Genomic DNA, 14,889 nt, shown 5'->3' on the forward strand with positions numbered 1-14,889 from the left:
TATTTTTACGAAAAGTTCGTCTTACCGAAACAGAGAACAGATACATTAAAAAGATTATGAGTATTAAAAAGTATAAAAATGCCAATTTTAACTTTCACTGTGTTTACTACAAGCTTATTTTTATAACAAGGTAATTCCAAGTGTGACATAAAGCATGATTGCAGGGTTGATTTTTTTCAGAATGTTCAGAAAGATTTTAATTTAAGACAAAATGTCCAAGTCATCAAAGTCTTTTGACATTCATAGAAAGTTTGTCGACGAGGAACAAGCGTTCGTCGTAATATTTAAAAGTACAATCAGCTTGGCTAAATGATTCGAGTGAAAGCAAGAACAATCAAATACAATCACTATGAACTTATTAAAAGCTTATCATTTCAAATTGATTTCTTCAAAACATTTTGAAGCCCTGTCAGGAACACATTAGTGTACCAAGTCAGTAATATGACAGTTGTTGTCCATTCGTTTGATGTTTTTGAGCGTTTGATATTGCCATTTGATTACTTTCTGTTTTAAATTTTCCTCGGATTTTTTTATTGTTAAGTTACAACATATCTTCTGAACACCATGACACTCAATTAGACATAGTGACTACCAAATTTTGGAATTGCAACTATATACCATTAAAATGTGACAATTTAGTTGTCAAAAAAAAACGATCTCTATCAAGACCTTGTCAGTATAAAACAAGCGGAATTTACAGTTTTTATTACTTTTTTTTATTTTGATTTAACAATGGTATCTTGTATGTCTAAAAACAGGATACTTTTGTTGATATACAATTAATATCAAAAGAAGTACCTTCAATTTGTGTTATAACAGCTCATATATGTGATGCTATGCATTGACGATAAAATGTTTTCGTGGGTATTACTGATACTATTATCCTTCAATTATACTACTGACGGATGTTATATAGTCAAACTTGCTCTTAATGTATTTTATTTACAGCAAAAGTATTAGCTTCTTGTGTCGGTTAATTGAAATTGATTAATTCAAAATAACAAGAATATAAAACTAGATCTGGTATGATTGCCCATTAGACAACAATACACAAAAATTCAAAATACATGGATGTGAGCAACAATAGGTCATTGTTCAACATAAAACAGTAAACAAAACCCACACAATACCAGCGATTAAAACGTATCGACATGAAAAACTGTGACAAAAATTCAAATGTTAAAACGTAAGTCCGGATTCATAAGAAAATAATAAACGAAAAACAAATATAATAGACTACAACAAACGAATACCACTGAATTACAAGCTCCTGACTTTGGGAAAGCACCTACCCGGTATATATAATATTGCTGAGTTAAATATGTTTGTGAGGACTCAATCTTCCCCTTTCCAAGTGGTGTAACAGAACAATATATCAATATAGATCAACAGATCGGTACGAAACACCTAAAAGTGTTTACTCAAAAAAGCACCTAAAAGTACTCGTAGTTAGATTATTTTTGTTAAAACTTGGATAACAAAATAATATATTTTGATTTTAAGTTAATGCTGCAGACTATTCGAATAGCTGTTAATGTACAGTTTCGATAAAGATCAAATGTATAATATTAAAGCACCAACACCTTCAATTCTAAAACAGGTAATTGTTATCATCAAATTATCATTTCAAATGAGTAAAAACATCTCAAATGCTTTAAAAAAAAAATATCTGGTGGGGTTTGTCATATCTTTTATTGTGTGTATGTGTTATTATATCAATCGTGTTTTGGCACTATACTTTTCTTGAATACGTAGGAAAATTAGCATATACAAAATTTACGAATTATGAAAGTACAATTATAACCATGATTCTAAACTGAAAACTACATATTATCTAATGTGATTTGGTTTGAGCGTGACTGATATATTTGAAATTCGTTTAATGTATCCTCTGAGAACATAAACTCTATAGGTAAGCTGGATTTAAAGAGAGTAAATTGATATTATGAATAACACAATTATAAGTATCTATGATGAGTTTATTTACAACCACTGGGTCGATGCCACTGCTGGTGGAGATTAATTTCCCCGAGGGTATCACCAGCCCAGTAGTCAGCACTTTTTGTGCTGAAATGAATTATCATTGATATGGTTATATTTATAAATTAACTCTTTACAAAATTAAGAATTTTTGAAATACTAAGGCTTTTTTTTTTTTTTTTATCTCAGACATAGATTACTTTAGCTGGATTTGGCAAAACTTTTAGGAATTTTGGACCTCAATGCTCTTCAACTTCGTACTTTATTTGGCCTTTTAAACTTTTTTGGATTCGAGCGCCACTGATGTGTCTTTTGAAGACGAAACGCACGTCTGGCGTATATACAAAATTTAGTCCTAGTATCTATAATGAGTTTATACACAATAGACGTATTATTGGCTTGAAACATTTTTGTTTATTCCTTTATATAGAAATATTAATTGTCTTTAAACAGTTATGTAACTTCAACGCATGCCGAAATCTGAAAATTCTTTGTTTTATTAAGCCCAGAACTATTAAAAAGAGGCGAACTATCCTAAAGTGATATAAAAAAAAGTCGAAAAAAAAAATTGACAACGCCGTGATTAAATAAAGAACGCGAACAAAACACAAACAACAGTGCACAAAACACAACATAGAAAACAAAAGACTAGGCTACACGATCCCAACTAAAAACTGGGGTTGTCTCAGGTGCTTCTAAAACAAAAAACTAGGCTACACGATCCCAACTAAAAACTGGGGTTGTCTCAGGTGCTTCTAAAACAAAAGACTAGGCTACACGATCCCAACTAAAAACTGGGGTTGTCTCAGGTGCTTCTAAAACAAAAGACTAGGCTACACGATCCCAACTAAAAACTGGGGTTGTCTCAGGTGCTTCTAAAACAAAAGACTAGGCTACACGATCCCAACTAAAAACTGGGGTTGTCTCAGGTGCTTCTAAAACTACAGACTAGGCTACACGATCCCAACTAAAAACTGTGGGGGACTAGGCTACACGATCCCAACTTAAAACTGGGGTTGGTCTCAGGTGCTTTTAAAACAAATTAGAATCGTAGATACAAATTCCCTGTTTAAGGTTGTGAAAATACTGACGGGCTCTCTAATACAGAATACATTTGTTGACTTTTATGATTGATATTTCAACAGACAGTAGGTAATCTAATGGGAACTAATTGTGCACCCTACTAAACAACTTGCTATTGTTATCTTATTAAGTAGAATAATTACAGAACCTCCCCATCGAGATAAAGAAAAAGTATTCTGCAATCTTACTTTCAGTTATATTGATGATCTTCTGTCACTCAATAACACTCATTTCAGAGAATGCTCTCATATACCACAGTAAACTGGAGAGTAAGGATAGTACAGTAAAAAGAAGGTCTGCGCCATATTTTTAACTTTTTCATATAATTTAGTGACACAAATGTCCGACAACAAACTATAATTTATGACAAAAGTGAATATTTCAATTTTTTAAAAGTATGCTTCCTATTTCTTATCATAATCATAATCTCTGCCCATCGTATAGCATTTACATATCATGATTAATAACACACACTTTAAAGACATCGTTTACAGAGGTGTGAACTTCACAACAAAAACTGCTCCTTAAACTCATCATAGAAACAGGGATAAATATTTTGTACTCCAAATGAGTGTTTCGTCCACAAAGACTCATAAATAACAATGGAATCAAATGAGTAAAAGTTCAAATAAAGTACGAAGTTGAAGAGCATTTAGGACCCAAAGTTCCGAAAAAAATTTCCAGAGTTATGAGGAGTAAGGACTGAAATCGACACTACATATAAGGTTTACAGTATACATCAAAAATTGATTGGTCGATATTATGTGCAAGTGTCTCAAATCACTAGGACATGTCTTCGGGTTTTATATATTTGGATACCAGAATAGTCGGATGAACTGTACTAGCATTCTTACCGATTATGTCTTATTCCAGATTATGAACTTTTGATTGCGTATGGATTCAGATGGCGGTTGCATATCAGGAGAAGAGCCCGGCCACTCTCCTTCGGTACTGTGTGCAATTCTCTAATTCAGTTCGTTACCTTGATTTGTATATTCTCAACTGATTTATGAGATTTGAAAATCTCGTAACTGATTTATGAGATTTGAAAATCTCTAAACTGATTTATGAGATTTGAAAATCTCTAAACTGTTTTATGAGATTTGAAAATCTCTATACAGATTTATGAGATTTGAAAATCTCTAAACTTCTGTTGCCTAAATCAAATTTTATCAACAAAGGTCTTGTAAATACCAAATTTGAGAACATATAGTTGACACCTGTGCTTTAGGTTTGAAACGAAGCCAGATGTCGGTTACTACTAAGTTAGAATGTCAAATTAGAATAAAAAAGTGTATTTACAAATATACCGAGCTCGAAGGTAAATTCACAATCAACTTTCAAGAAGGGAAAATAAATGTCGTATTCCTGTATATTCGAGGCAAAGACGTATGTAAACATTTTAGCAAATTAGGAAATATGAAGTCAATTAACGTACTTATATCTTTTTTAACACTCAATTAGTATTCATTATAAAAAGTTTGATAGAAATTGATGTTTAATTGGTGAATTCGAGAAGACTATTAGCTCAGAACATATTAATTTGTGATATTTTCGAAAGTTTTCAATAACAAATGAATATTCATCTGTCATACAAAGTAAAACTAACAGACCGAAATACATGTGAATAACTTCTTTCTCTTCCATTTTTTGTCAATGAAATTGTTGTGCAAGAAATTATAAATGGTCAGTTCATAAGATATCATGACTTGTAGTATGAAACATGTTTTTCTCAGTATTAAAGCCTTATTGAAAGGAAAGAGGAAGAAGACTGTTCGTTTGCTTTACTTTCAGAAAATACGAAATTACCAAATTAACTACTTCATAAAATTACACTTCTGAAGATTATTTTCGACTATGCGTTAGTGAACAAGTATTTTTAGGATAATATGCATACCAAAATTACATCAAAAATTTTCTGAATAAATTTTTTTTCTTCTAAAAATAAAGTTAATTATTATAGACGTTGGAATCGTTCTTTAGATGTCTCATTAGATATTTCTTTGCTTAGTACTTTTAGTGTACAAAGAGGTATATGTGAAAGTGTTATAATTTTGTTTAATACAAGAACTTAGCTTAAACTTTAAACTTTATTTTGGTTTTATTTAACGATGTCCTTATTCAGTTTGGTATAAATACAATAATTCAAGATTATCGAAGTAAATGTGACAAATAATTTGATGATAATATTGTTAAAACCAAAAGTACACACCTTTGACTGTGATACTTTAAAAATCTAAGTAAAGATTGAAAGATTTATTGATATTGTGCGAATTAAATGCATATAAAAAATGTGTAATTTTTTTGCTTATTTTCAAATCTTTGATATTTGTCAAAGAAATCATTCAGAGAAGAATATTATAACCTCATCTAAACTGTTTTCAATTTTCAACTTGTAATATTCATTATCAAAATGGAGGTAGTTTAGATTTGAATGGTTTACATGATTTCATGATAGAAAGAGTCTAAGATCTTGTGGCACTAACATAATTATTGTGAGAGGGGAGGGTACAATGTGACCGATTTCACCTTTGTTGAAAAGTATACCAAAGAAAATCGTGGTAGAAAGCGAATGACATATTGAATAGCTAATCAACCTGAAATTAAACTTAGAAAATTCTGATTGGATGAGAAGAACAATCTGATAAATATCGCCATATCTTATTTAGAAGAGAAAAATCAGACCTTAAGCATACCCTATTTGAAATTTTCTCTGTTTTCATTCATTAAAGGCAATCAATCACTGTATTAACGATTAAATGATACATAATACTTACCGCTCTTGTCCCTAATCTATTTGTATAGATATTTTGTTAATTATGATATTTGATTCCGAAGGGGATTAAAGACAACCCGAAACGTTAAATTAATTTTTCGGACTGGGATATCTGGAATATATCTACAGGCATTAAATTCAGTCTAACACTGATAATCATATGATACATAATAAGATTTGAGAATTTTATCAATATTGACTGATACTCGTTTTACGGCAGATGATAAATGTTATCTCTAAAACATCATTGTAGCTCAATAGTTTATTAACAAGTCTAAAAACTCGAGAATAAGATTGACTACTACAACTATTTAATTGATTATACAAACACGAACCCCGATTGGCAATGTTAATAAGTTATCGAAACACATATATTAGTAAATACCAACAGGATTCGAAAATATAAGTTAAGTTAAAATAAAGCAAAAAAGGAACGATTTTCGTTACCTAGATTTCACATCCAAATAAAGGATGGAAGATATTTTTTCTGTTGTCCTATTAGAAAAGAAAACTGAATACATGCCATCTATTGGTGTGAATTGAGCTTGAAAGTTTCAAAACTAATTATGGTGTGTTGATTTGTGCAACTGTTCTTGTAATATTATCAAGCAGTTCGTAATTGTAGATACAACCTCGTAAAGAATGTCATATTCCCATTAGAAAAAAATGCTGGACCATATTAATTAGTTCACATTTGGCAGCAACATGATGAAATTCACGATTCGATATTTTTTAAAGAAAAATGCCTGTCAGGAAGTCAGGAATATGACAATTCTTGTCCTTTCGTTTTTGATGCGTTTTGTTATTTGATTTTTCCATGTGATTATGGACTTTCCGAATTAATTTTCCTCTAAGTTCAGTGATTTTACTTTTTGTAATGAAAACACCGAAACAAAATGATCGCTGAAGTACTTTCTTCTGTTCCTTCTCAATTTAACTGAAGCCCTTCAACATGTTTTGCTAGCTATAAAACCGGGTTTAATCAACCATTTTCTACATGAGAAAATACCTGTACCAAGTGAGGAATATGACAGTTGTTATCCATTCGACTGATGTGTTAAAGCTTTTGATTACGGACTTTCCGTTTTGAATTTTCCTCGTTGTTTGGTATTTGTGTTATTTTATTTTTTAGAACAAAAAGAAAATCATTTTTAGTTTCAACATGCGTTTCAATGGCCAGCTTGTCATAACGCTTTAACCGTAATTTAAAAATTTTGGAATGCTAGTTGCAGATACTAGTTTTGCTAATGACGAAACATTTGTGATGAAAAACAAAATAACAAAACTTTTACTAGTAATAAAGAGTTCTTCTGAAATTGTATAACGAATTTCAAGTTGCGACATTCTACGATTAATTTTCTTTTACACTTAAATCATAACTTTTTAAGCAACATGAACAATATACCAACTCCAGGGTTACCTACTCTTCCTAAACTTGTGAAATACGTCGTGTAATACTTTCGCTACAATCCATTTCGAAAATATCAGGTGATTGTGACACAAAGTACATGTAGCAGATTTGTATATTCTCTTATCTAACCTTTAAACAAAACTTACAAACCATTTAACTTGGCCGTCCGTGTATGAAAACTTCAAATAACAGAAGAAAAACTGGTTTTCTCTGGACAAACGCTTAAAGATCAAACTGTTACATATAGAAACAAATCAGATATTGAAAAGTAATCTAATTCCAAAAATATAACATGATCAGTCGCTACATGTTTACATTACATTTTTGACAAATAGGTTTATTTCATTAATATCCTTACTTTTAAAATCTTTGAAAATGACAAAGAATAAGGATAAGTAGATATGAAAACTTACTTAGAAGATTTTGAATTCTAGTTGTACAAATTTGGAAAGGGGGAAGACCTTAATGAGATAGTGATCGAACAGCACAGTTATAGCTTTACTGGAAATAATTTTTCACTATCGAATGTTTTATAGAATTTACATATACATATGTATATTTATATTTATATTTATGTATCTGCTGCGACTTAACTTGATCAACTTCTTTGATCAAAACATCCCACAACTCTTATGACCAATACTATTGAATGCAAAATGTCTAAATTTTTTTTTAAATTGACAATTAATTTTCTTAATCAATTTCCGTAACCACATTTACTTTTTATTGAAAACATCTCATTCGTAAAAACGTTTAGGGGATCATTCAGTTGGCCATTTCCCATTAAGCTTACATTAATATTGATTCGTACGATTTGTAAAAGAATTCAAACTCTATGTATTAGATGGTTCAAAGGACAATACAATGTCAAAATAGTTTCATTAAACACTTAAACTTATAACGCGTTTTACTTTGAAGCTTTGAAAATGTAAGACAGAAAAACGGAAGAAAAAACAACCACGCAGACGATAAAGTTCTATTTTATCTAAGTTGTTTTTCACTTACGTCATGAACACGCCTTTCATGAGATAAAATGGTCTGTATATCTCGAACAAACTTTTATTGTGTTATTTAGAGTAAGAGAGGCTTCATGACCACTTGTATGTGTTTGTTTCACTGATTTAGTCAATATATGTACGGAAAAGATTTTTGTTTGAAATAAGAGGGACGTATCATATTCAAGCTTTTTATCACTTTAACAGATATCTTTAAAACCGCTTTAGCTAAAATATTGCTCATGAAAACAATATTTATGAATTAATAAACTAATAAAAAGATACAAATAGATAAAAAGGTAAATAAATAAATAAAAAGATAGATAAAGAATTAATTGATAAGAAGAAAAGATAACTCCAAGAGGCCAACACAAACTCTTATTCTTAGAAGAATCCACAACAGATAGCATGATCAACAGATGAATTGACAACAGTCCAGAAACACTACACAGAGATTCTGAAAACAAAGAGCAGCATGAACCCCGCAAAAAATCAGAATTGAAGAGAACATTTTCGACAGGGTAGGCTGATCCTACTCCCACTGAGGTTCCTCATGTACACATCCATTTATATTTTTAAGTTTCTGGAATATTACTGAACGAATTCTTTCAAAATAGGTGACCACTTTTACACTTATTTCGATTTTTTTGTCCTGTACCAATTCAGGAAAATGGGTATTGTTATATTATAGTTTGTTTCTGTGTGTGTTACATTTTAATGTTGTGTTCTGTTGTGTCGTAGTTCTCCTCTTATATTTGATGTGTTTCACTCAGTTTTAGTTTGTAACCCGGATTTGTTTTTTTGTCAGTCAATTTATGAATTTCGAACAGCTGTATACTACTGTTGCCTTTATTCAGCCACATAACCACTTTGATTCATTTATACCGTGTTTATGTATAAAAACGGAGTCTATGACCCTACTATTAGTTTTGATCATTAACACGAAAATGTATGTATCATCGCCATATCAAGTTTTTAAAAACTTTAACTTGTTTTTTATAACAAATTTAAGAAAAAAAATCGCTATTTTTAATGCGTTCTATACAAATATACATTTAGTTTGAAAGAATTTATTTCAATCATATTTAACAAAAAAATTAAGTAATAAATGTAATATTTTGTTATGATATTTTAAGTTATAGTTTGACGTTTAAAAAATGTATGCAAAAGTTTACTAGTTTTTGTGACATAGACCATTTACTATACCTTGACCCTTTACCTTAGATTCACGAATTATATCCATTCTCGTTTTGGACGCAGATACGTTACGACTATCGTAATCATGTTTTATTCTTTTGCATGGGTTTTAAAAAATGATTTTGAGATAAGACAATCAGACAATACAGTGTTCTACTATGGATATAGTTTTGGTTTTAATGTCTAATATCAGTTATGCTTATTTTTATCTGTGTCTTGCTCAGTTAATTCTGTCAAAAATGCAGTTTTCAACAATTTATACTCATGTTCATATAATCAGATTTGACGCTGTCTGTACTTAAATCTAAAACATGCAGTCAAAAAATTGTCAAGATTACTAAAAATTCCGCAGCATGAGTACAGCATCGACAATTTTAATTTGATACATTTTCTGGCGTTTCTCCTACATGTAGCAATGCACTAATTATATATAAGAAGATGTGTTATGAGTGCCAAGGAGACAACTCTCCATCCAAGTCACAACAGCAAGCTTTAAATGGCCCTAAAAATGACTAAAACAACATTCAAACGGGAATACAAACGATATAATCTATATCAAAAACGAGAAACAATTATAAACCACAACACCTAGTAACATAGACCTTTTATGATTTCCCTATAATTTCGATATGTTGAAAAGTACTTAACGAAACATTTCGAATTAAAGAACCTTAGTGAGCACGTTCACATACCCCACGTCCCCACATTGTCATTGGAGAAATTAAATAAGTATAAGAAAAAAAAATTGTATAAGAAAAAATATTGAATAATAATTTCCTGTCAATATACATAGTATGTCCTTATTATCTACAAAATTTCATGAAATTCTGTTGTGTGTTTTCAGAGGAGTTGAGATGACAAACTGTTGCAGAAGTACTTTGAAGCAAATAAGTTCAAAGGGGCATAACTCCTAGAAAAAAAATTGAACCGTAATTTCCTGTTGATATGCACATCTACATAGTATGTCCTTATTATCTACAAAGTTTCATGAAATTCTGTTGTGTGGTTTGAGAGGAGTTGCGATGACAAACTGTTGCAGTAATACATTAAAGTAAATAAGTTCAAAGGGGCGTAACTCCTAGAAAATAAATTGAATCGCAATTTCCCGTCGATATGCACAACTACATAGTATGTCCTTATTATCTGAAAAGGTTTCGTGAAATTCTGTTGTGTGGTTTGAGAGGAGTTACGATGACAAACTGTTGCAGTAATACATTAAAGTAAATAAGTTCAAAGGGGCGTAACTCCTAGAAAAAAAAATTGAATCGCAATTTCCCGTCGATATGCACAACTACATAGTATGTCCTTATTATCTGAAAAGGTTTCGTGAAATTCTGTTGTGTGGTTTGAGAGGAGTTGCGATGACAAACTGTTGCAGTAGTACATTAAAGTAAATAAGTTCAAAGGGTCGTAACTCCTAGAATAAAAATTGAATCGCAATTTCCCGTCGATATGCACAACTACATAGTATGTCCTTATTATCTGAAAAGGTTTCGTGAAATTCTGTTGTGTGGTTTGAGAGGAGTTGCGATGACAAGAAACAGGACTGACGGACGGACTGACGGACGGACGGACGGACGGACGGACGGGTCAAAAACATTATACCCTCCGCAACTTCGTTGCGTGGGGTATAATTAGATCAAAGATTGTAATTTTGATTATTAGTAGCAAAGAAATATCAAATGTTGCTACTATAGGTTTTAAACGTTTTTCTCAAGCAAAATATCACCAAAACATATAATGGTAAGAATTGACTGAAGATATGGTCACCCCTGGACTTCTCATATTTGGCAATAAAACCGTTACTAAAGTAAGGCGTCCCTTTTTATTTGATATGCGGGATGTATATAAAGTATTCAATCATGTCGGGTCGTTTAGGGACGTTTAAATCCGATACCTGATGCCTCGTATTAAGAAGGTATAATGCCATGCTCTGTAAATGTTCATGAACTCTTGCAATAATCCTCTTAGTGGTTATATGTGGCTTGTTGTAAGGCAATGTTTCAGTTCCTATCTATTATCCTAACCCTTATTTCTAGTGGCAGTCTGAATTTAACAACGTTCATCCCTTCTATCTATTATATTAATTGTTAATCAGTTCTAGTCATGAAAAGGCATTAGAGCCAATTTCCCCTGTAAGAGCCAATTTAAACTTGTGCTTCTTTAACCCACATGGTCAAACTCGAGACTTTGTTAAAATGTACCGACACTTGAAAACTACGAAACGAAGCATAGTTTTAATCTTAACTTAAAGTTATTTTCAGCATTATATATAAATCTAATCAAACTAAAAAGTATTTCAGATTAACAATGATGTTTAAGACATTTTTGGGGGGAGAAGGGGGATGTTCATTTTACATGATTTCTGAAAACGTTTGTAACACCGACACTTCCTTAAGCTGCCGATCGAATGTTTATTTTGTAAAGAATGTACTTTGTATTCATTTCGCCTTATTTATTTAAACAAAAATGTTTTGTTAAAAAACATTCTAAATTGCAGTATTGAGTACTTTTATATGTTTATAAGTTACTAAAAAATATTCAAAATACACAAAGTAAAGCTGCATACTTTCGTTATTTGGACAATTAAAGGCATTTCAAAAATGGCCCTTACATGAAGTATTTTCGAGAAAAATGAATGATTACGACAAACTTTGAGTTGAGGAATTGAGTCTATGTTAGGTTTTTTTTCATTCTTAAAATCTTTATCGTATCAACAAAAGTAACTTATCTTTTTTTTAAATGAATTATCATTAAATTTTATAAAAAATAAAAAAAAAAATAGATTATTTCGCGTTATCCCTGATCAATTCTATTAAAAAAAACAAGATAAAGGAGTAGGTCCAGTAAAATCCCTTTTTGGTCCTAAAATATAGCAGATTTACAAAATTGTTTAAATGTAAACTGTTATTTATTTATTGGAAAGTAGAATACTTTTTCTTCTTAAATATGGGCGGTTTTACACAATACAATGCCCATATATCGGGTACAAGCATCATTAAGTCATGCTAAATTACTAAAATCTTCACAATATTAGCATTTCAGTTAAATTATAGACGGTTTCCGTCTTCAATGGAAGTGGCCGCATTTGTGTTAATTTTTAATATTTAAATGTAAGTTGTATTTGGTGATATTAAATAACATATATAACGGTTGAGGATGAACACGGATGCGGCCACTTTCATTTTTACCAAAAACCATCTGAAAAGTGACATAGTATGGCATATTTGATAGATTTTTCTAATTTAAGCTTGAAATTGAGCTTATTTAATGTTAAAATCAGTTAAAATCTTTCACGTAAACTAAATGAATCGACTAAAATAGACACTTTTAAATGTGTTAAAAGTGTCCAAAATCTTTTGTCAGATGAACTAGAAATTTGAGGCCAAATTCGGCCCTTACCGGATCTACACCTTTAGCTTTCGTAAATATTGAAACGATGTTAATACTAATATGACATATAATTTTTTAGTAGTTTGCAATTCTTTTTTGACTTTACAACTTTAGAACTAGACAAGTAGTTCGTTTCATGTCATAAATAAAAGCAAAACACCTGTCAACCCAGGGTACAAATGTTCGAACAGTGCAGTATTATTGTCTAGCAGCAACACCACGAGGACTTGAGATATGTTAATCTCATTATGTGTCTACTAAATTGTATGCTCAGATTATCAAAATTCTATACAGCTGTGAAAAACAACTGTAGAATGACGCGTATTTGAAGTGTACATTCTGATAAGTTTCAGTGATTGCGGATTTTAAAATGTTATTTTTGTTATTTTGCTATTATGTTTGTTTGTTATTTGTTTTACTGTGAATTTAAGTTATTTGTTTATTGTTTTATTCATGTCAATACCACATTTACCTTTATTTATATTTCTGTAACAACAAAATAAACTTACCTTGACAGGTACACATACTAGCACAAGTAACAGATCAGCACAAGCCAAACTTAAAAGGAACCAGTTGGTAATACTTCTCATCCGAGGAAAGTTAGCGATGGCGAAAACAACCAACAGGTTTCCAATTAGACCAACAAGTCCAGTTATAACATAGAAGGTAACTACAGGTATAAACTCCTCCAATGGTAAGTGGCTTATTGCCTCTTCATAATCATAAGTGTAATTATAGAACGTATAGTTATAATAATCATAGTCTTCGTAGTTGTCCATGGTGCCAAGTCTTCTGAAGTTTCTAAGTATGTGTTACATAATATATACTTGTTCCCTCATTATAAATCTGTCAATCCTAGAACTCCCGGTAAGATCACATTAGAATTTAATATCTACTTTTAAGTTTGTTTCGAGACATCGAATTCATTATCACTTATCTTGACAGAGCATGTATGTACTGTTTACTTTTTTTCTCAAAATTGAATTGACAGAAAGTAGCATTCAGAGTTTAGATAAGATTTCCAGAAGTAGTAAAACTTGCAAACACAGAGCAGCTTTGTTACATCAAGGCCGACCCCTACAGCGATGTCATCAGTGAGGTCACATCACCGCCCTTGACAGCTCGTTAACATCCAGTTTCCACTACTGTTCTAGCTTATCGTGTGACAATCATTTCTCTGATAAGCTAATGTATGTGAAAGCATATCGACCGTTCACCAATAGTACGGCTTCTGTACAGTACAGAAATATATATTGTTTGTAAATCGTAATTATTATCTGCAAAAAATAGGTGGAGAAATATTCTGTTATAGATTTTTGATATAAAGATGAATTATAACTTATTTTTCTGCTAATCTTGATGTCGTCATTCTGATATTTCTGTTGATAAAGATAATAAAATTTTAAATTTTAAATTATATCCGTTGTGTGTTCCTCCTTTCTTGAGAATTTTCTGACTTTTATCATAATTTTCGATATAAATCATAGGAGGTTCTTAGTATTTTTGTAATAATTCCACGTGCTACCCTAGTGATAAAAATCTTTTATCTTTCAGCGACAGATTGTTTATTTTAACTATGATTCAATTATTTCTCTGCTTTACATTTTCGTCAGAGTGTAATTATTTATTTAAAAATCTTTTTGTGTTGTTAGATTATCACTTTGTGTTACTTTTATTTTACTTGAATGAAATTATTATTCTAAGTTTCTTCAGCTACTAAACAGTAACATGGCATGAACGCTGAGCTAGATCGGCTTTCATTTTAATGTGTTCTGAAGTTATTCATTTAAAAACAATTTGTCAACACTACATAGTGATTAAAATGCAAACTGAGTTGCAGTGATTTTTTATTCCAATTTCAATGACTTTTTAAAAGATGGTATGTAGATAAATGCCTGGTGCATATTCCTGCGCTAGTGACACGTGCTCGTTAGGTACGCTCGAGCTGAGTTCTATATAGATAATGCATACTGCGACGTCGTCATGTATCTATAAAAACAACACTTGCTTATTAGGTACATTCGAGCTGAGGAATATTTGGTTAATGTTTATAT

General features: G+C 31.0%; 1 protein-coding gene across 1 annotated transcript in view; it reads right to left on the reverse strand.

Annotated features, from left to right (window-relative positions):
• The window catches only part of LOC143057897 (orexin receptor type 2-like), a 30,759-nt gene extending 16,714 nt beyond the window's left edge, over positions 1–14,045 (reverse strand). Inside the window, exon 1 of the mRNA XM_076231359.1 lies at positions 13,345–14,045. Within this exon, the coding sequence (XP_076087474.1) occupies positions 13,345–13,614 (270 nt within the window). The 5' untranslated portion in view covers positions 13,615–14,045. The remainder of the gene's footprint in view (positions 1–13,344) is intronic.
• Positions 14,046–14,889: the final 844 nt, after the last annotated feature.

This window comes from Mytilus galloprovincialis, chromosome 1 (genome assembly GCF_965363235.1).
Source record: "Mytilus galloprovincialis chromosome 1, xbMytGall1.hap1.1, whole genome shotgun sequence".
NCBI classification, from domain to species: domain Eukaryota; kingdom Metazoa; phylum Mollusca; class Bivalvia; order Mytilida; family Mytilidae; genus Mytilus; species Mytilus galloprovincialis.